Source organism: Zalophus californianus, chromosome 8, assembly GCF_009762305.2.
Source record: "Zalophus californianus isolate mZalCal1 chromosome 8, mZalCal1.pri.v2, whole genome shotgun sequence".
Taxonomy (NCBI): domain Eukaryota; kingdom Metazoa; phylum Chordata; class Mammalia; order Carnivora; family Otariidae; genus Zalophus; species Zalophus californianus.
The window spans coordinates 140,356,902-140,377,230 of record NC_045602.1 but is presented as its reverse complement, the minus strand read 5'-3'; the positions used below and the strand labels follow the sequence as shown (position 1 = coordinate 140,377,230).

Sequence of the window (20,329 nt, the reverse complement as noted above, 5' to 3'; positions counted from 1 at the left end):
GGAATGAAAATTTCACAGAATTAAGTATGCTGCAAACTACTAACACTCATACTGCCCAGCTCATGACGTCAGCCATCGTCAGCCTGGCTGGGTGCGACTCCAGCCACCTACGAGGCCTGGCTGCAGCCGGTGGCCCACGTGCAGAGTGCAGGGACTGACCATCGAATTTCCACATAGGAAAGAGGTTGTCACTGTGCTCTTATGTGGGGAAACGGTGTCTGGCGACTGCTGGGCAATATCACCCATTGGCCCTATGTTCTCTGCTCTGGAACATGTGGCCTGTGGTTACAGTGAGTGGCCATTACCACAAGGCAGGTCCACCAGCTGGCCATTCTCCCACTCTTGGAACCCCTCAGGACCCCAGCTGCCTGTAAAGCACCCCAAGTTCGGTGCATTCTGACCACACACATCCCCTCTCTTAGGTCAGCTCCCATCAATGAGCAGGGGGAGGGCTTGAGGGCACATGCACTCTGGAGCCCTCAGTCCCCAACAGGCACTGGGTCGGGGTTCAAGTGCACACGCCCCCTGCAGCCCCGCTGACCCCTCAACCCACCTGGAAGGCCAGAGCCAGGATGCTCCTCGCCGCAGGCACATCCCCTGCTAGCCACTTGGACTTGGCGCCCATAAGCCACAGCACCTCCGCTTTGGGGCAATGGGCCACGGCCCTCTGCAGCAGCGCTTCCAGGGACTCCCTGGAAGACAGGGGGCCACAGTCACCACCCAGAGCATGCAGGGTGCTCACAGCCTCAGCGTGGGTGCTGAAAAGATAGTTAACTGCTCCAAAGTTCGGTGCTATAAATGATTTACCAGATTTTACAATGGGGAGAGTGTGGGGAAATCTTTTCTCTTCATAAAGGTTCTAAAATCAACTACTGAAGAGGGTGCTACAAAGCAAGGCATTGTTATGTGGCTAAGCCTGATGGAGGGACTTCTCAGGGGCCCTTTTATGGCCATGTGTCCTGAGGGGAATGATAACTTCACGGTCTGGGTGACAGGAGACCTCTTTTCATCTATAACCACAGATCCGCCGATAAAGATTATGACCCAGAACCTATTTTCGGTATCCAAAGAAATTGCCTTATTGGAAACAAATTATTCTGGTCACTACTGAGCAAGAATACCGCCAGCCTGGGTATCAGGTATGAAGCCCCCAACCCTCATGTGGCCACCACCCCTCTGCTGCAGCACCTGGCACAGATGACCTCTTTGGGCCTCAACAGCAAGACGAAGGACTCGCTCTGTGTGGAGTGAAGCCCGAGAGAGCACACACCATGCTTCCCAGGCAACAGCAGAACCAGGACCCCAGATCCATAGCGCCCCACCTCCTCTCGCCATTCCATTCCATGAGTCAGCTGGATGGGAAGGGTGCCAGAGACGGGGAGGGAATGGTCCCGAGACCAGGGACCAAGGGTAGCAGTGCCAGTGAGGCACATCCACAAACCACAGTCTCCAGGAGAGGCCCTGCTCCGTACCTGGACTGTCACAGGTGAACTTGCACAGGGGTGAGCCAGCAGAGTCATCTCAAAGCATCCCCAAGGGAGTTAATTCCCAAACACCAAACCAGATGGTGGGAGTGGGGAGGAGACAGGAGCCTCAGCAACACATAAGGACAGACACCCTGAGCAGACTGAGATTCAGCAACACCAGGAAAGGAAAGAAGCAGAGCCTCGGTGTGCTCCCAGCAGAAGCCCTGCAGAGATCAGCAAGCCCTGCCCCCCTCACCTCACCCTAGCACAGCGAAGGGCAGCGGAGGGCCCAGGCAGAGGGTGCATACAGCAACATGGGCCTGGTGCCCTGAAGAGGCACCCCCTGAACACCAGAAATTGCAACACCTAATTTAATCAGCAGTTACAGCCAATAAGGCAGACCCAAAAGGTTTTTTCAATTAAAGAATACAATTAGAGAAAACTGTCAAGGACCTCCTCAGAGCACAAAACTAGCCCAAACCCAGAGTCAGCCCAGCTTAAATGAAAACCATGCCTGCCTGGGCCGGACGCCACACCGCCCATACTGCTAAAGCCAGTCCTAGCACGGACGTGGGGCCTCAGGCCCCTGCCTCGCCCCAGGCACCCTTGGGCCACCGGGCATCCACCAGCTCAGCTGCAGGTTCTGCTGCACAGACACCCTCGGTGTCTCAGTCTCTCAGCTATAGAGCAGTGATGACCTTATGGCAGAAGGAGCCATCAAGACAGATCTCACAGTCTCACATGTTGTAGAAGCCCCCGCCCCTCATCACAGAGAACTGGATCTCAAATTCAGGCCCTCGCCCACCTGTGGGGACATGAGGTTTAAATTCAGCTCTGTCCAACCTGCAGTCAGAGGGTCAATGCACACACAGAGGTGGAGAGTGACCCCCTGCACCTGAGGCCCAACCACGTACCTGGTGCCATGGTTCTTCTCGAAGTACGCGGCTCGCAGCCACACACTCTTCTTGCTGGGGAACACTTGCAGGGCGTAGGCATAGATGGCACGTGCACACTCAAGGGCATTATGGGCCACACACTAGAGCAGAGAGACAGGCATGAGAGCGGGCAGCCCAGCACGGCACCAGAGCAGGAGGCGTGACGACCTCTGCTCAAAATCACACAACAGGATGACCCAGTGAGAAACACAGTCCAGGAGAGGGAAGTCCTGGAGAACGGGGATATGAAGCACACGGGGGCCTGGGGCTGTCTGCTAGCCTTCAACAAACAGCAGGAACTGGTGCAGACAAACGGCAGACACCAGCCACAGGTGAGTGAGACAGGCATGCTGCGACCACACACTACACATACGGGTTCCTTCTTAAAAATTAGGTGTACTATATACTCTCCACTATAAAGACACAGTCGTCAGCAATCTGTAAAACACACGTGATTACAAAGAAGAAACAGCAAGCACCCACGCACTCAAGTGAGTGTGAACGGGTGTGGGTTCTGGCGTGAGGGATGGAGCAGCTCTAGAGTCAGGCAGCGGGGCTGGCTGCACAACACTGTGGATGCGCTGGATGCACTGAGTCACAGCCTTCCAAGTGGTTGGAAAGGCAACTTTTAGGATATGTGTATGTTTTTTTTAAAGATTTTATTTATGTATTTGGGAGAGAGAGTGAACAAGTGGGGGGACAGAGGGCGAGAGAGAAGCAGACTCCCCGCTGAGCAAGGAGCCCAATGCGAGACTCGACCCCAGGGTTCTGGAATCATGATCTGAGCCGAAGGCAGACGCCCAACCGAGCCACCCAGGCGCCCCAGGATATGTGTATTTTACCACAATAAAAAATGCAGCTTAAAAAAGAAAAAACCCGTCCACTCAAACAGACCTACCATAAACACATGTTATTCTCTTCAGATGCTGTTTTCCTCACTCAAGAATGATTTTATTCCCTGGTTAGCATTAAGCAACACAAGAAAACCAGTCACTGTTTACGGTGATAATGTCTCTAGATGGTCACGACACCCAGGGACACTCTCACTAGGACAGGCTGAGATCTGTTGTCACGGAGCCTCACGACGCACACTTGGGCTGCCCAGGAAAACCTGTGGCTCTCCCACACGCTGCAGACTCGGGAAGCACTCTCGTACCGAAAGAAGCTGTGTGTCTTGAGGGAAGTGAAAAGCCACTAGAAGTGTGTCAGAAACAAAGTTCTGCAACAGTGATCATCCAAACGGCACGGATGGAACTAGACAGGCAGCCTCACAGCGTCTAGGCCTCCTGAGGCCACTTCCCAGATTGACAGCCGCATTCTCCAAGAGAACCACTAGGAAGCCTCCTGCTGTTCAAAGACCACCAGCGTGGAAATGGGTGTGGAGGAGTCTAAAGAGCAGGCACGCAGCTAAGACCCCCTTGTTCAGACTGGGCTCCTCCTCGGTCACATGGCCTCAATCTGACTCAACCACCACAAAAACCAGGAAGGGCCCTGCCTCGGGTGAGTCCTGACCAGCAGCGTCTGGAAAAGTGAGGATTAGACCCCATACGAACTGGTCTGTACCCCTCTCTGTGACTTCTGACCAAGGTCCTGAGGACAGTTAACATGGCCCCCCAGGATCACGGGACAGCTTGCCCAGGGTCTCAGGTGTGGGTGACCTGGGCCAGTCCCTGAGCCGTGGGAGTATCAGGAAAACACTCTGCTTCTAAGCACAGGGACTCCAGCTCTTCCTCCAGAAGTGCACAGCTCTGTGACAGACAGCTGTGCTCACTCCGGTACACTTGGAAGACGCAACAAAGAAAGAGAAGATCTGCAACAGCTCGTGGGTTTCTGCTCTCACAATCCGTTAGCCATAGGGCAATGCCCTCCACCTGACTCCCAGGGCCTCCAATGCTGTCAAAGACAAGGAAAATAAAAAGAAGTGAGGTGTTTAACCCCACATCTAGAATAAAAAGGAGCGCAACAACCAGGAACTGGGATTCTTTTATGTATTTAGGAAATTTCTTCCAATATAGAGACTGAGCATATTTGTTATACTTGTGTCTCCACATCACGAAAAGCTTTTAAAAATCATCACAGTTGGCCTGTGTCTTGTCCCCCCTAAAGAACCAAGAGTATGGGGCGCCTGAGTGGCTCAGTCCGTTAAGCGGCTGCCTTCAGCTCAGGTCACGATCCCGGGATCCTGGGATCGAGTCCCACATCGGGCTCTGTCAAATAAATAAATAAAATCTTTAAAAAAAAAAAAAAAAAAAGAACCAGGAGTATATCACTGTGCACAAGGCCATGCGTCGGCCACAGGCCCCTGGAAATGCATGGTGCGGCCAGCACCTGTGGTCTGGGTCAGGGCACATGCGGCCTTCGAGAGGAGATTCTGTGAGGCTCCACACAGGTGAGGCGAGCAGGCGCTATAGACTCACAGAACGGAGCCGGGATCCCTAGTCTCTGCTAATGTAAGGAAGCAAATACCCATGTGAATAACGGACAGAGGAAAGCTCTTCATTACTGTAGAATTCCCGCTGATAAACTAATACTACGTAGAAGAAACGATCTTAGAAAAGCGCTGGTTGGCAAATACCACAGTAGTAACTGATACAGGCCAAAAACCTCATTAACGGACCTGCAAACTAGTAGGTCAAAGTTTGACAAGAAACCAGATGTTTAGTCTCAGAGTGCCGCCCCATAAAACACTTATTAATTACAAAGAACAAGAATAACCTTCCAGTGGAGATGCCACTTGAGCTGGTCAGAGTTGAACAGGCACCTAAACCTACCAACACAACCTGCCAGGAGGACCCAACGTCCCGCAAAGATGCAGAACCTCAACCCCATGGTACAGAAACATCACGGAGACCTGAATCAAGGGGGCTCCACAAAGTCACTGGCCTGTCCTGACAACAGTCAGCCTCATGAGAAACAAAGACAGACCAAAGCCCTCCTGCAGATATCAGGGCCGCCAGGGCCTGACAATGTCACCCTGGGAAGCTACTGCATCATCGCACAGCTGGGGTTTTCCTTCTGTTAACAGGACACTTAGGGAGGCGATGGGTGACATTTGGGGAAGGTCTGCAAATTACATAATAGTACGGTATCAATATGATTTCCTGATTCTGATAGCTGTGCTGAGATTGTGTAGGAAAACACCCTCTTGTAAGGAAATACACACCGAAGCACTTAGAGGAAAGGGGCCACCCCCTCTGCAGCATGTTCAAAGTAAGAGATGTGGGTTTGTGAGTACGACTGGAGGGTGAGAAGGCAGATGTGGCGAAGTGGTCGAATTTGGGGGAGTCTGGGTGAAGGGCATGTAAGAATTCTTTGTACAGTTTTGCGACTTTTCTATAAATCTCAAATTATTTCAAAATAACAAGATAAAAAAAAAAAAGAAGGGCCACAATTAAGGCATTAAGTACCTAAAATATTTATCGATTTTGACCCCATGCTCTCTTCTCTGGAAGCCTATTCTAAGGAAATAATCTCAAAGTAGGAAACTACTCTCCGAACTGCAACTTACAAGAGCAACCACGGAGGGTGCGGAGAGGGAACAGCTGGGAGAGCTCTGTGGGCGCCCACTCTGTACTGGCCTCCGGTCCACAGCATAAAATCAGCTCACCCAGACCGCTGCAGATCAGGAGGTATGCAAAGAGTAGCTCCCCAGGTAAACCCGGGTGAAGAGAAAACTGGATTCCTGACAACTATGTTCAAAAATCAGCAGATCAAAAACACTTTCCAACGGCAGCCTAGCCCCCCATGGACGGAGATCCAGGCCCCTGTGCCGGACTCACAGCGGGCTAGTCCCCCCCAGATGGACTCCAGGCCCTTGGGCTGGACTTACACTGTCAGCATCTTCCATCCACGTGTGCTTCCGATCTTCCTCCTCAATCCCGATGCCAATCACAGCACGCATGACAGCCTGGCAGGTGGCCACACTCCCGGCCTTGTCACACTCCTCGGCATCCTGAAAGAGGGGCATAAGACTATAGTCCAGAGCTGCAGGTGCCTGACGGGGGGCACACTATTCCTATGGGATGAGGACCGAGAGAGCCTCTGCATGGCAAGTGGGGTGTGCACACAAGGTTCTGATGTCTGTCGGGCCCCGCCACAGCCCACCCGACTGGGTCTGCTCGTTCACGGGTGTACCCATCCCTGCCACCAAGCAGATATATGCTAGACAAATACCTAAGCACTTAACAAAGCCGCTTCTATCCACTCAACAAACATTACATAAGCACCTACTGCATACAAAGTACTGTAGTAAGCAACTCAGTGGCTATAAGAGGTTCCTACACAAAAGAAACTTCCAAAGTAATAGGAATCAAGACAAGTTCACAAACATTTGTATCCACGGGTCTGAGGGTCTGAACTCAGGATTCAAAATGGACAAAAGAAAGACATATTCACACCAAAACAGACGGGGGATGGGAGTGGAGGAGCCTGGCACATGGAAGGTAAGAGAGAAGCCCAGAGGAAGGACCACCACAAGGCTGCCCCATCAGGCAGGTGGGCAGGTGGGCCCCAGAAGCAGATCTTGGGATGTGCAAAGAAAAGACAGTCGTGGTTCTACAGCTGAGACACAGAAACGTGTCACTCAAGTCTCTCGCACGCCAATTAGGGAAGGACCAAAATGCAATTAAGCAAAGGACATAAACACACAGTTCTCCAGAAAACAAAACTACAAGAGACTTTTAAACATCGGAAAAGAAGCCATTCTTAATTTTTATAAGCACATTTTATACACATCAAATCAGTAACATCAGAACGTGTGCCAAGACACTTGTATGGCAAAGGTGGGGACACAGACACTTGCACACGGCCGAGGAGCACAAATAGACAATCCCCCAGAGGGCAATTTCAAGTTCTCCATCAAAATAAAAAGTGTATCTATTGACCCAGCAATTCTACTTTAAGTAATTCACCTTACAAATACGTTTCCATACGTGCAAAACAACCTACATACTGGGACACTTTTATAGCACTCTTTGCAACAAGAAAGGGTAGAAACCACCCTATTCTCTCTACTGAGAAGAGACTTATGGTAAGTGGTCAGGGCAACAGGGTGCAGGAGACATGCTGGACATGCTGACCCAGAGGTGACCCTAGCTGGACCTCCATGTGAAAGGGGCCACAGAAGCCCCACGCAGAGGTCCTCGGGGCCCTACAAGCGTCAGAGAAGCATCCCAAGCAGGGAGCAGAGCCAACAGCAAAGACCTGAGGAGAAGGCATGATGAGAAGGCCAGTAATGAGCAAGGAAGCATAGTGGCAAATTAGTGGGGCGATGGCCGAGCCCGGAGCTCAGGGCCTTGCAGGCCATAGCAAGAGCTCTGGGTTCTACTGCAGTGTGGCAGGAAGGCACCCAGAGACTTTTAAATCAGAGAATGAGTCATATATAATCAATCTTATTTTATTTTTCATTTGTTTTTTTTTTTTTTAAAGATTATTTGACGGAGAGAGACACAGCGAGAGAGGGAACACAAGTGGGGGGAGTGGGAGAGGGAGAAGCAGGTTTCCAGCCGAAGCAGGAAGCCTGATGTGTGGGGCTCGATCCCAGGACCCTGGGATCATGACCTAAGCCAAAGGCAGACACTTAACGACTGAGCCACCCAGGTGCCCCTGGGGCGGCCCTTTTAAAATAAGACTGATGGGGCGCCTGGGTGGCTCAGCCGGTTAAGCAACTGCCTCCGGCTCAGGTCATGATCCCAGGGTCCTGGGATCAAGTCCCATGTCGGGCTCCACGCTCAGCGGGGAGGCTGCTTGTCCCTCTGCCTCTGCCTGCCGCTCCCCCCTGCTTGTGTGCATGCGATCTCTCTCTCTCTCTCTCTCAAATAAGATCTTTGAAAAAAAATAAAAAAATAAACGGACCGCCCTGACTACTGGGTGGAGCACCAACAGGGATATACATTAGGAGTCACTGCCACATCCAGGAGAGGCTGTGTCTGGCCGAGGATGGCCGCAGCTGGGTGACAAGGAGTACCTGGACCAGGGATAGATGGGAAGACAGACTCAAACTGCTTGCCGCGGTGAGCTAGGCCGGACTGGTAGATTTTGTGGGGAAAGCAGGAGATGCATCCCGGACACATCAGGCTGTGGTGCTGTCACATGTCCCAGGGGGATGTAGGGCAGGAGGGGAGTGATCCAGGACGTGGGGAGCGCCCAGAGCAAAGTCCACATTTGGGGGTTCCTGGCATGGAAGCTACATTCCTGACAATGTGGGAAGATTAGATCACCATAGAAGCACAGAGAAGTCTCAAAAAAGGGCTGAGGGCCAAACCACCAAGGCATTTAGATTACAAGAGGAGAAAGAGAACCAGCAAAGAAAGGAGAAGAAGAGGCACCAGCGAGACAAAAGGAAAACATGCAGACGTGGTTCAAGGGCGCAGGCGGGCTGAGCCGGACCTGCCATGGAGGCTCCTGTCTGCAGCAGAGCTGTGGGTTCAGGGCCTGGACTGGGCTCCACAAACAATAGGAAATGGGAAGTAAGAAGGCAAGGGTAAAATGCATTTAGCAGAGTCTGGTACACAGTGGGTGCTCAGTAAACGGTGACTTGCTCAGGAGGCAAAACACCTGAAAGTCATAACACTTCGCAGGACACCACACACGCAAAAAGTATGTATTAACCTTAAAATTACTGAAGTAAAACTAATGTACATTCAGATCCTTTTCATTACGTTCTAGTAGAAGTAAAAGCAAAACACAAAATCTGAAGAAAGTTTTAAAAAAATTCTAGCTCATGCTATACTTTTCTGCACACGGGCAGTGTTCTCAATGAAGGGTTTGTAGGAGGCTGGTGTGAGAACGAGCAAGGGGAGAGGACACCGTCACCTCTTGCAATCATCTGTCCTGACAAGATGGAAACACAGCAGAAGAAATGGACTCGCTGTGGCCAAGCAAGTGCGTCCCAAAAGGGGGATCAGGAATGGGAACTGACAGGTGGGCATTTCTGGGAGCACAGGAATCTCAGCTCTACTGCGTGCAACACAGTTCCCAGGGCTCAAAGGAGACCAAGAAGGCACTCAAGAGAGCTGGAGCAGCAAGCCCTGGCAGGTGCACCATCACCCTCCAAAAGTCCTCAGAGGACCAGAGAAACACTGCTGACCCAGCCGGAATCCCCTGCTCCTGAGACAACCACAAACCCAGATGATGATCATGAAACGGAGGATGTTTTGAATACATGGAACACAGTGGGTAACAAAGGGGTGTGATGACTGAGATACAGAAACAGTCAAGGGGAACCCCATGTCGATCCAGCTCCCTGCTTAGAGACTTTCCAGGCCGCGGTGCAGAGAGGGGGACCCAGGCAGGGCCAGTGGAGGAGGCAGAGCCAAGCCCTAGAAGATCAAGGAGCATCCAGTACACAGGACCAAGCACCAGAGAGGAATAGTGCAACACAGAGAGAGAACCCTGGCGTTGTGCTCTGCAGAGGGTCACCTAAAGTCTTCACTGAGCACCAAACACAGCATGAGTGTTTGGAAAGAACCATCCGAAAGGATCGGAGCTCACAGGGGACCAGGGACAGTGCTTGTTTCCACTAGCCTGACTGGAAACCCCCAGGAGAAACAGGTCACTGGGTGGAATGCACAGAAAGGTCTTACCTCCATAGGACAATTAGCTCTAAACTGTCCCACATCCACCGCTGCTGGGTCCGACCTAGCAAAGCAAGAGCCAAAGGGTCGAACTGCCTCCAGTAATGCACTGCACCCCAACAGGGAAGTCTAGAATATTTACAGGAATGCTTAAAATACCCAGCACCCAAAAAGGGAAAATTCACAATATCTGGCAACAAATCAAAGATTACCAGTTATGCAAAGAAACAAAAAATGCAACTTGTAACGAAAGGAAACGTAGGTATCAGAATCAATCCCAAACTGACAGACGTCAGAGTTAGGAGACAAGGACACTAAACCAGTTGTTATCACTGTGTTCCATGTATTCAAAATATCAGGTAGAGGCAGCAAAAAATCTAACGTTTCACATTAAAAAAGTGAAAGACAGTTTTTTTTAAAGATTTGTTCATTTTAGAGAGCGTGAGCGAGAGAGCGTGAGCGGGAGGAGGGGCAGAGGGAGAGGGAGAGAGAAAATCTCAAGCAGACTCCATGCCAAGCACAGAGCCCAATGCAAGGCTCAAACCCAGGACCTACGATCATGACCTGAGCCGAAACCAAGAGTAGGAACCTCAGCTGACTGAGCCACCCAGGCACCCCACGAGAGACATTTTTCAAAGACCAAAATTAAATTCCTAGAAATGAAAATGACAAGATCTGAGGAAAAAAACCCCCTAGATGAGATAAAAGGCAGATCAGATGTTAAAGAATAGACTCTGGGGACAAAGCCATAGAAGTGATCCAAAACAAAATGGTGAGAGAAAAAGAATTAGTCTTTAAAACATGATCAGAGCATCAGTGAGCTACAGAACTAACACCATATTCAACTAGATCAGGAACAAGACAACAATGTTGGCTCTCCCCATTTCTAGTCAACACTTCACTAGAGGTTCTAACCAAGGCAACTAGACAAGAAATAAAAAGGCATTCAGAAAGGCCGGGGGAGGGATGGGTAAGATTATAACAGGCAGATGGCAAGATCCCATAAGCAGAAAATCCTAGAGAATCCACAAAATTTATTATGATTTAAATTTCATCAAGATCATATAACACAAGCTCAATATTCAGAAATGAACTGTATTTCTTTTTTTTTTTTTTTAAGATTTTTTAATTTATTTTTTAACAGAGAGAGACACAGCGAGAGAGGGAACACAAGCAGCGGGAGTGGGAGAGGGAGAAGCAGGCTTCCCGCCGAGCAGGGAGCCCGACGCGGGGCTCGATCCCAGGACCCTGGGATCATGACCTGAGCTGAAGGCAGACGCTTAACGACTGAGCCACCCAGGCACCCAAACTGTATTTCTATACACCAACAATGAACTACCTGAAAACGGTATTAAAATTCCACTTGTAATAGCATCAAAAATAATAAAATACCTTGGAATAAAACAAAAGAAGTGCAATATTAATACACTGAAATAGTGTTGAAAAAAACTGAAGACCTAAATAAATAAATGGAAAGACATCCCATGTTCATGGATCAGAAGGCTTAATACTGTCAGGATGGCAACGGTCCGCAAAGCAATCTGCAGGTCCCATGGGATCCCTATCAAAATCAAAGATGGTCCAAGTTTCTTTTTTGCAGAAACTAGTAAGTTGATCCTAAAATTCCTATGGAAACACAAAGAAGCAAGCACAGCTGATCTCGTAAACAACGGAGGAGGACTCACACTTCCTGACTTCAAAGCTTTCTACAGAACCACGGCAGTCGCAGGACCACAGTGCTGGCGTCAGGGTATACAGTCTAGGAGACAGGACTGAGTCCACAAATAACCTCGGACACTGATGACCACTGGCTCCTACAATAGCACCAAAATCTCGCCATGTGCACAAGGATGAAGTGAAACCCTTCCCTCACACCACATACAAAAACTAGATACACAGATCTAAATATAAGAGCTAAAACGATAAAAATCTTAGAAAACACAGGAGCAAATCTCCATGACCTTGGGCTAGGGAAGGATCCTTAGATATGACACCTAAAGCATGAGCAACAAAAAGAAAAAAGGATAAGCTGGACTCTACAAAAATTACAAACATTTGTGCTATAAGCAATACAATCAGGAAAGTGCAAAGATGACTCACAAAATGGGAGCAAATATTTGCAAATCATATAAGCTGAAAAGAGACTTATATCCAGAATATATAAAAACCCTCACAACTCAACTTGATAGTAAAAAATGGAAAATAAGTGAGCAATAATAAAGACATACAACCCAATTTTAAAAGGAGAAGATTGGGGGCCCCTGGGTGGCTCAGTCAGTTAAGCGTCTGCCTCAGCTCAGATCATGATCCCGGGGTCCTGGGATCAAGCCCCACAACAGGCTCTCTGCTCAGCGGGAGTCGGCTTCTCCCTCTCCCTCTCTCTCTGTGCTCTCCCTCTCTCTCTGAAATAAATAAATAAAATCTTTAAAATACCTCCAAAAACAAAGGTGATATACAGACTGTTTGCAGACGTGTAAGAGCTAGAAGAATCTACTGTCAGGCCTGCACTGCAAGAAAAATTACAGTCTCTCAGGCACAGGGAAGAAGACACTGGCTGGACAGGTGGATCTGCACAAAAGGATGAGGCATCAAAACTGTAACAACATGGCTAAAAACACCAAAGAAATAAAGGGACTGAATCTCAATGATTAAATTTTAGAGGGAGACGCAAGGCCTCACGCATTCAGGATTTAAAAAAAAAAAAAAAAATTGCCTAAACACAGAAAGGGGCCACATGGCTTAATACCCATGTGAGGAAGAGTAGGGGCACTGATCCAAGGGACCCCAGAAATAGTGCAGCACCACTTGAGGCCCTCCTGGCCACACTGGGGACAGTTTAGCTCGGGGGCTGTTCTGAGAATGGTCATCAGAAGTGTGGCAGCAGGAGCAGGAGAAGGGAGGGCACAGGAGGCCTGAGGCCATCTTCCAGTGCCAAGGGGCAGCAGGTGAAGCAAGGAGCCTTGCCCTCTAGGGCCCTTTGTGGCCGAACGGAGCAGATCACTGTGAAGAAGCACTTTCCCCTATGCTGACTACACTTCAGACAGGGCCCCCCAGGAGATGAGGGGCCCACGCCCAGAGAGCTCACATGGAAGTGGAAGGCAGGAGAGGTCACCTGGCCTGGAGGCTGGGTCAGAAGATCTTCAGAGACTTCACTAGCCATGGAACAATCATTCTCCTTATGTCATATTATTTCTACTTACAAATCAGTACTACTCACCAGTGTCCATACACAGAAAGTTCTTCAGAGTATCCAACCCCAAGACGTACTCTTAAGTGTCAACTCTATAAAAACCTATGTCACAATCACATAAGGCAAGGCCACACATGCCTGCTTCCCCTGCCGACATGAAAACCCTCAGGTACCATCCAGCAGCCCCTACCCTATGAGAGACTCCAACGTGCATTTTTAAAGCAGACACTGACACCTGCTCGCAGCGGGGAGTCCTACCTGCTGACCTCACCTGGATCCACTGCTCGCGGTTGATCTCCACACCATTGGCCCGCAGTGAGGTGATGGCTCGGTCAATGATCTTCTCTACCATCTGTGTGTTCCCATTGGCTTCCTCCAGCTTGGCAGCCGTGATCCAGATGTGCCGGTCTGTAGGGATGTTCTCACGCGCCTTATTTAAGACCTTGCGGGCATTTTCATAGGTCTCTAGCCTTGCCAGAGCAAGCCAGAGCTGTATGGAGAGAACACCAGCAAACAAGAGGACGGTAGTCAGCACAACCTGCCAGGTCAAACGGTGAGCCAACCTTATTGGGCTGCAACACTTCCACAAAATTCTCCCTTCCCCTCCTTCCCTCCTTCTTTTAGATCTTATTTATTGAGAGACAGCAAGAAAGAAAGCAGGGTGGGAGGGGCAGAATGAGAAGGAAAAAATCTCAAGCAGACTCCACGCTGAGCAGAGCCCGATGTGGGGCTCGATCTCACGACCCTGAGATCATGACCTGAGCTGAAACCAAGAGTCGGACGATTAACCGACTGAACCACCCAGGCGCCCCTCCACAAAATTCTTTCTAATAGCTCTCAAGGATCCTTTAAACAGAACCCACCAATGTGTACAACATTTTCACCTGATCTGATAACTGTTCAGTTATGTTTCTGACTTAGTGACTCTGGTTAACGTGAGACGCTGAGATTCTCAGTCACACGTTTCAAACACCAGTTAAACGTACACAGTATGTCAGACTCATTCCGGGTGTTGGACAGAGGGTGAGCAGGACGTGACTGCTGACTTCACAAAGGACACATGGGTGTTCAGCTTTCTGGGGTTCTCACACCCTGGCTGTTAATTCTGCAACATTTCATCACCAAAGATGTGTATGGGCTCTATTTACTTTTATATAAATAAATTAAGATTAATTTTGCTTGGAGAATTTCACAATACCCTTAAGATAATTAAGGACATATTGGATATCAAAAAACCAAGACTAAAAATCATCGCACAGAATGTTGTGAACCAGAATGTTTGAAACTAAAGACATCCAACTAGCTTTGAGGCAACGAGCCAAGCTCATGCTGGGCTGAGAGAAAGATCGATCAGTATTTTCTATCACCCTCCACTGTTCAGGTCCCATTTACAAACTCTGAGCTGAATTAGGCCTGGGCCCTGAAAAAGAGTGCTGTGCACAGAACTCTCTGGAGTGGCCAGAGACCAGCTAAGTTCCTGTTCTGCACTTGCATCAAGAGCGTGACTCTGCCTGGCAGCTGCAGTACAAGGTGGCCTCCTGTGACTTCATGCTTCCTCACAGTCCCAGAAATCAGGGTTCAATGCTCAGCTGATGCCACTTCCCGCCGCTGTACTTGGACGCAGGCCAAGCCTGGTGGACTCACCTCCACACTGGTGGGGCAGCACTCCACAGCTCGGCTGAGCATGATTCGAGCATCTTCAGGCTCCTCCAGCTCAACAGCCGCCTTCCACAAGCGAACAGAGTTTGGAACATGTTCAAGGGCTTGGAAAGGTCAAACAAGAAAAGGTCACAGAAAAGCAGAAGCAAAAGCAGGATGCTCATGTCCCAAAGAATGTTGCTGCCAGCAGGGTCAGAAGACCTCTCCCTCAGGGACAGGCCAGGATCATACACCTGCCCCTTATACAGGGCCTCTCAAGTCTGGGGCAGACGCAACCAAGATCAAGGTGGAGCATCCTGAATCACAAGCAAGGCTGAGCCACAGCAGACGACTGAAGGCGGCACAGGGGGCTGTGCGTGGTCTCTGCTCCCATCCAGGCTTGAAAATCAACGTTATAAAACAAAGCCAGGCAACCACAAGAAGAAAATCACCTTCACATGAAGAGCTCGGCCAGGCAGGTTGTGGGTGAGTGTGCAGAGGTCAAGGGAAAGGAAAGCAGAAGTGGCCCTGGGATACACGCATCTCCAGGCTGGCGTGCATCAGAGGGCTGGCTGGGCGTGAGCTCCTTCCTGGCCCCTGAGCCACACGCTGTGTGGTGACATCACGATCACGGCAGCCGAGCCTCACGTGCTCCGGAGCAGGTGGGCTCCTTTGGTGGCCCACAGGCAGCCAGCACATGTAGGGACATCAGGGAAGGGGGACAGGCTCCCAGAAAAAGCTACCAGTTTGTGCAGTCCAGAAACTTCCAAACCTTTGTTTAAGCAACCTTTCTTCATATGCAATTTACCAAAAAGCCCCCAACAGAAGGCAGATAAACACAGAGCTCTGCGGTATGAGTATCAGGAGAGTGAGGTCAGGGCCTTAGTCAGCCCCTGGCAGGGGTGGGCTGACAGAGAAAAGCACAGCTCAGGTCACCAGCAGGAAGCCAGAGCACCTCTAAGGCAGATCCCAAAGGGGTTCTTGTTTCTCAGAAACAGAAGGGCCAAGCGTGTAGAAAACATTCCTAATATGTAACAGTGCAGAATCTGCAGACCCACAAAGTTTCTCGCATGGAATCAGGGCACAGACTGGGGCCACCTAGGACACCTGGAGGAAGCCAGGATGCAACATGCTGAGCCTCCCTCACCGGCAGAAGCAGTTGGCAGGCCTCAGGGGGCACATGGCCCCCACCTGCTCCATGGGGCTGTGTACATGTAGCAGGATCACACAGGGCCATTCGGGGTTCACAGAATCCCTCCCAAGGGTGCCACTGAGCCCACCACTGAGCCAAGTCCCTTCCCAGAGAACCATTCCCTTGTCAGCCCCTGGACTAGGCTGATATCCTGGACCCGGCTGATATCCTGGACCCAATCCATCGGGAGGGGTAGGGATTGGCTCTCACTGTTGGATGTGCCTTCCCTGCCTACAGAACTCTGCCAGCACCACCATCCACAGAGCTGGATGCCAGCACCACACACTCATCATGTGTTCAAGAAACTTACCTCACAGCAAAAGACATGCAGCAAAGGGGTCAGGCCATGGGATACCCTGGCCTTACCACACCCCCATCATTCGAAGCCAAGGCCTGGCAGAACAGTGGGACACTACAGAGCATTCAAAACACTGTCTGGGAGAAACACCCCAAAGCAACAGGCCTTGACCCTACAGGATGCAAAAAAAAACCAAAACAAACTACAGTGGTGGTTCTCACACAGCCAAAACACATAGGTCTAGGAAAAAGGAGTGACATCCAAGCGACTGAAGGTCCCACTGGGAAAGCCTGGTTCCCACCTCAACCTGTGAACTCTGCTGTCAGGAGGTCTCCTCCCAAGGGAAGATGTGCCCACCAAGGCACACAGCCACAGCCGTCCCACACTGAACACCGACACAGGCATGCATCTCTCCACCTTCTGACGCCAGTGCACCAGCCCTGGCTGAAGAAAGGAGCCCTGACGCCCAAGGTGAGACTGAGCTGCCACAGTGTCCTGGGGGACAAGAGCCCAGAGTCTTAAGGCCTGGCTCAGTATTCCCATTTCCAAGAGTTAGTTCATGGGAGTACAGCAGCCCAAGAAAGCAAGACCGCTGAGGCTTTAGCCCCTTCAGAAATAATAGTTTGAGTCACTGGTCCAGGTAAAGAACCCTGACCAGGTAAGGTGCTAGCAGTCCAGTAACCAGCCAGAGAAACAAGGACACAGAACTACACCCATTCTCCTGCTGCTTCTGCAGACGCATGCTGACTCCTCTGCCTCTGCCTTCCTTCTCCCTATTACACTGGGTATCAGTGGAAGTGAACTTCATAATTCAACCTCTAGCACACAGAACTTCCAGGTGGAACTGAAGTCATTAACTTCAGAGTCACTAACTTCACCCAGAGATGGGTATGACACCAAGGAACCTGTGTCTCCACTTTTTGGGAGACAGTGGGAACTCCTCCACTGGCGTCCCATCAGCTATCCAGACGATAAAGCTAAAGCCAACTGCTGCCAGCCAGTCCAGCTCCTACCAAGGGTCTTCCCAGAGACAGCGACCATGCTGTAAGGCTACTTTGAGAGGCTACACGCAGCCGGTGTATAAGGGGCAGCCCAGACGGGAAAAGACCAGACGGAACTAGATATACCTGCCAGCAGAGGATGGGCACACACAGCTCTGGCCCTGCAGGGAGGACACTCCGGTGCTATCCCTGTGCTCACAGTGACCCAACAGTGACAGCCACTGGAGGCTGCTGTGCTTTATGCACCCCAACACAGGGTTTCGGGGCAAAGTAACCTCGCTTTTATAGGACTGTATTAATTACAGAGTAACATAGGGCTTCATACCTATCGTGGTGAGCTGAACTGACAGGAAGCAGCCAATGGCCCAGCCACAGGCCCACATGTGCCCTTACAGACAAGGATATCGCAGCTCAGAGGTCAAGTATCACACTCAAGGTCACTCGGCCTCTTCAGGTGTCAGACTAGCATTCCAAGCTCAAGTTCTCCCAACAAAGGACTAAGATGTCAGCTGCCAACCAACTAAGACCCAGAGCTCACATGCCAGCGACTAAGGGCTGGCAGGGTGTCCTGAGTCACTGATGGAAGTAACTGTCATCTTGATTTTCACCAAGAACTAAATGAAGTGGCACCTGAAAAAAAGAATGCTGTTTTTGGAAGTAGTCTAAGGATGGGGGCAGGCCAGGACTAAGACCAGGGAGCAGGGGCAGAGGCCGGCTTGGGGACTCAGTGTTCTCTCTACCTTAGCACAACTCTCTGAGAGAAGCAGAGCCAGGACAGCCATTGCCCTAGAGATCCAGGACGTCCTGGAAAAGCCATCACTCAACACTGCCCTGCAGGCCCTGCAGGCCCCACCTCCATGCCCCACTCCCCTCTCCAAATCTGAAGCCAGCTGGAAATGAACCCAGGTAATCTGGTGGTGAAAAAGGAGTGGCCACAAAGACATTCTGACCATTCATCACGAGATTGTGGCAGGCGAGATTCAGGAGAGCTTTCCCAAATAAATAATGCTAATTACCCAGAGTTTAATGTGTTTGTCATTAAAGAACTATTTTTCTGGCTGAAAAAAGATAAGTTGATTTTTTTTTAAGATTTTATTTATTCATCTATTTGAGAGGGAGAGAGGAGAGGGGGAGAGGGGAGAAGGGCAGAGGGGGTGGGAGAGGGAGAATGAATCTGAAGCAGACTCCCGCTGAGTGCAGAACCCCACGCAAGGCAGGGCTGGATCCCACCACCACGAGATCATGACCTGAGCCAAAACCAAGAGTTGGACACCCAACCGAGCCCCCTAGGCACCCCAAGATAAGTTGATTCCTATAAACCAAGACAGGTTCTAACTTTCTGTTCCTGGCCTCATTTTAAGAGTGGCTCTGAGTATTTAATGGGTAGCAAAACAGGAAACCAGACCCAAGAGAGGAAAACACACTTGAATGCACAGAAGCACACAGTCATGGTCACACAGAAGGGGGACTCCGCCTGGCCTCTATCAAACACAGAAACTGTATGTGATAACACTCGCATGGCCTGATGTCACACACCTCTAATATTTTACTCAAACACACATCTTAACAATAAGAGTTGGAAACCTCACTGAAAACTGCCCTCAATCCCACAAAATATACTTTATTTGACCTGCACTACAAGTTCAAGTAGAATATGCCATCTGCACGAGTTTACTCCACATCAACCCTCTGACTCGCATCTGCTCTGGAAGGAAGATCGAAAGCACAGTTCGGGGGAGGGAGAAATGCTGCTCTTTATACCAACTCCACAATAATGACAAAGCACGACAAAAGCTCCATCTCGGCAGTGAATCCTGGATGGAATCGGCTTCCCCCGTATGCAAACCACGCACTGACAGGAGCTGACGGCACACGCCACCTTGCTTGCAGCACCAGGTGAGAAGATGAGGTGCTGTCACGTGACCTTGCACAGGCTTCAGGAGATGGGAGGGGCTCAATTAATGCACACCTCTGCTGTGACTACCCAACTGGTTCAGCCTTAGAACCAAATGATGTGCTGCTAGCTGCCACAGCATCAGGCTCCTCATGGTGGAAAGGACCAACACCCCGAGACCTGCTTTGGACTGGCTTGGCTTGCCCTTCAAATACACCCCCACATCGAGCCCTAAGCAGCAGGTTCCGAGTGAGTACTGCTCTCATCTTACAGATGTGGAAAACCTGCTCACTTCACTCAAGGGCACACGACAGGAAAAGGCAGGAGTGGGACCTAAACCCAAACCGGAAACTGCCTCCCAGTCCCAGACAGTCCAGGAGCAGGGACAACCCAGCCCAGAAAAAGGCCCCAAAATGCTACCCATTCCTTAGCCAGTACCACCAAAAAACTGAGCAAAGCAGCAAAAAGTCTGCTCTCCAAGAGCCTGGGCACCAGGAACAGAAGAGACAGCACCTCCTTCAGGGGGACCACAGCCCCAGACGCGCCTGCTGGTGATGGCCTTCCCAGGGAGGCTCACCTTTCCGGAGAACCCGCTTCTTGGCACGAATGTCTGTTTCCAGCTCTGCTGCTCGGATGTAAATCCTAACAGACTGTGGAAGGTGACGGACAGCTTGAGCTACCACAGCTTTGGCTGTGTCCCCAGGCTGCAACCTGGCTGCTTCTAGCCAGACATCTTCACTCTGTGGGGCAAAATGAAAGAATAGGAAGTGTACATGCAGACTGGAATCTGAGATGGAGCCTCAGGAACAGGAGGGGCTGGGCTCATCAGACCTATGGCCCCAGGTTTTACAATCAAACAAAAATCCATCAGCTTGGCCTCAAGTACGCCTACACCAGAGACCCCTGTAATGTCACTGCTTGGGAACGTGGTTACAGCACCTCTGTGTCCCCAAGTCGGGGAGACACACAACAGCACCATGAGAGAATAGTCTGCCCTTCAGGGTGACAGGTAAACCAACAGACGAAACAGAGACCTATCAGCAGCTGGCTGTGCGATGGCCTGAGTTCTCCTTTATGCCTGATGTCCTGGCGTAAGTATTCAGAGAGGGTATCTTTCATTGCCAAGGGCGCCCTAGTCTGC

At 50.4% G+C, this 20,329-nt stretch overlaps 1 protein-coding gene across 1 annotated transcript in view; it reads right to left on the bottom strand.

Moving 5' to 3' along the window:
• Positions 1–20,329, bottom strand: part of PRPF6 (pre-mRNA processing factor 6) — a 44,624-nt gene that overhangs the window by 7,387 nt on the left and 16,908 nt on the right. The window contains exons 9-14 of the mRNA XM_027623223.1: positions 19,766–19,928; positions 14,810–14,928; positions 13,437–13,655; positions 6,231–6,353; positions 2,381–2,502; positions 554–692 (exon numbers count right to left, since the gene is read on the bottom strand). Of these exons, the coding sequence (XP_027479024.1) occupies positions 554–692; positions 2,381–2,502; positions 6,231–6,353; positions 13,437–13,655; positions 14,810–14,928; positions 19,766–19,928 (885 nt within the window). The remainder of the gene's footprint in view (positions 1–553; positions 693–2,380; positions 2,503–6,230; positions 6,354–13,436; positions 13,656–14,809; positions 14,929–19,765; positions 19,929–20,329) is intronic.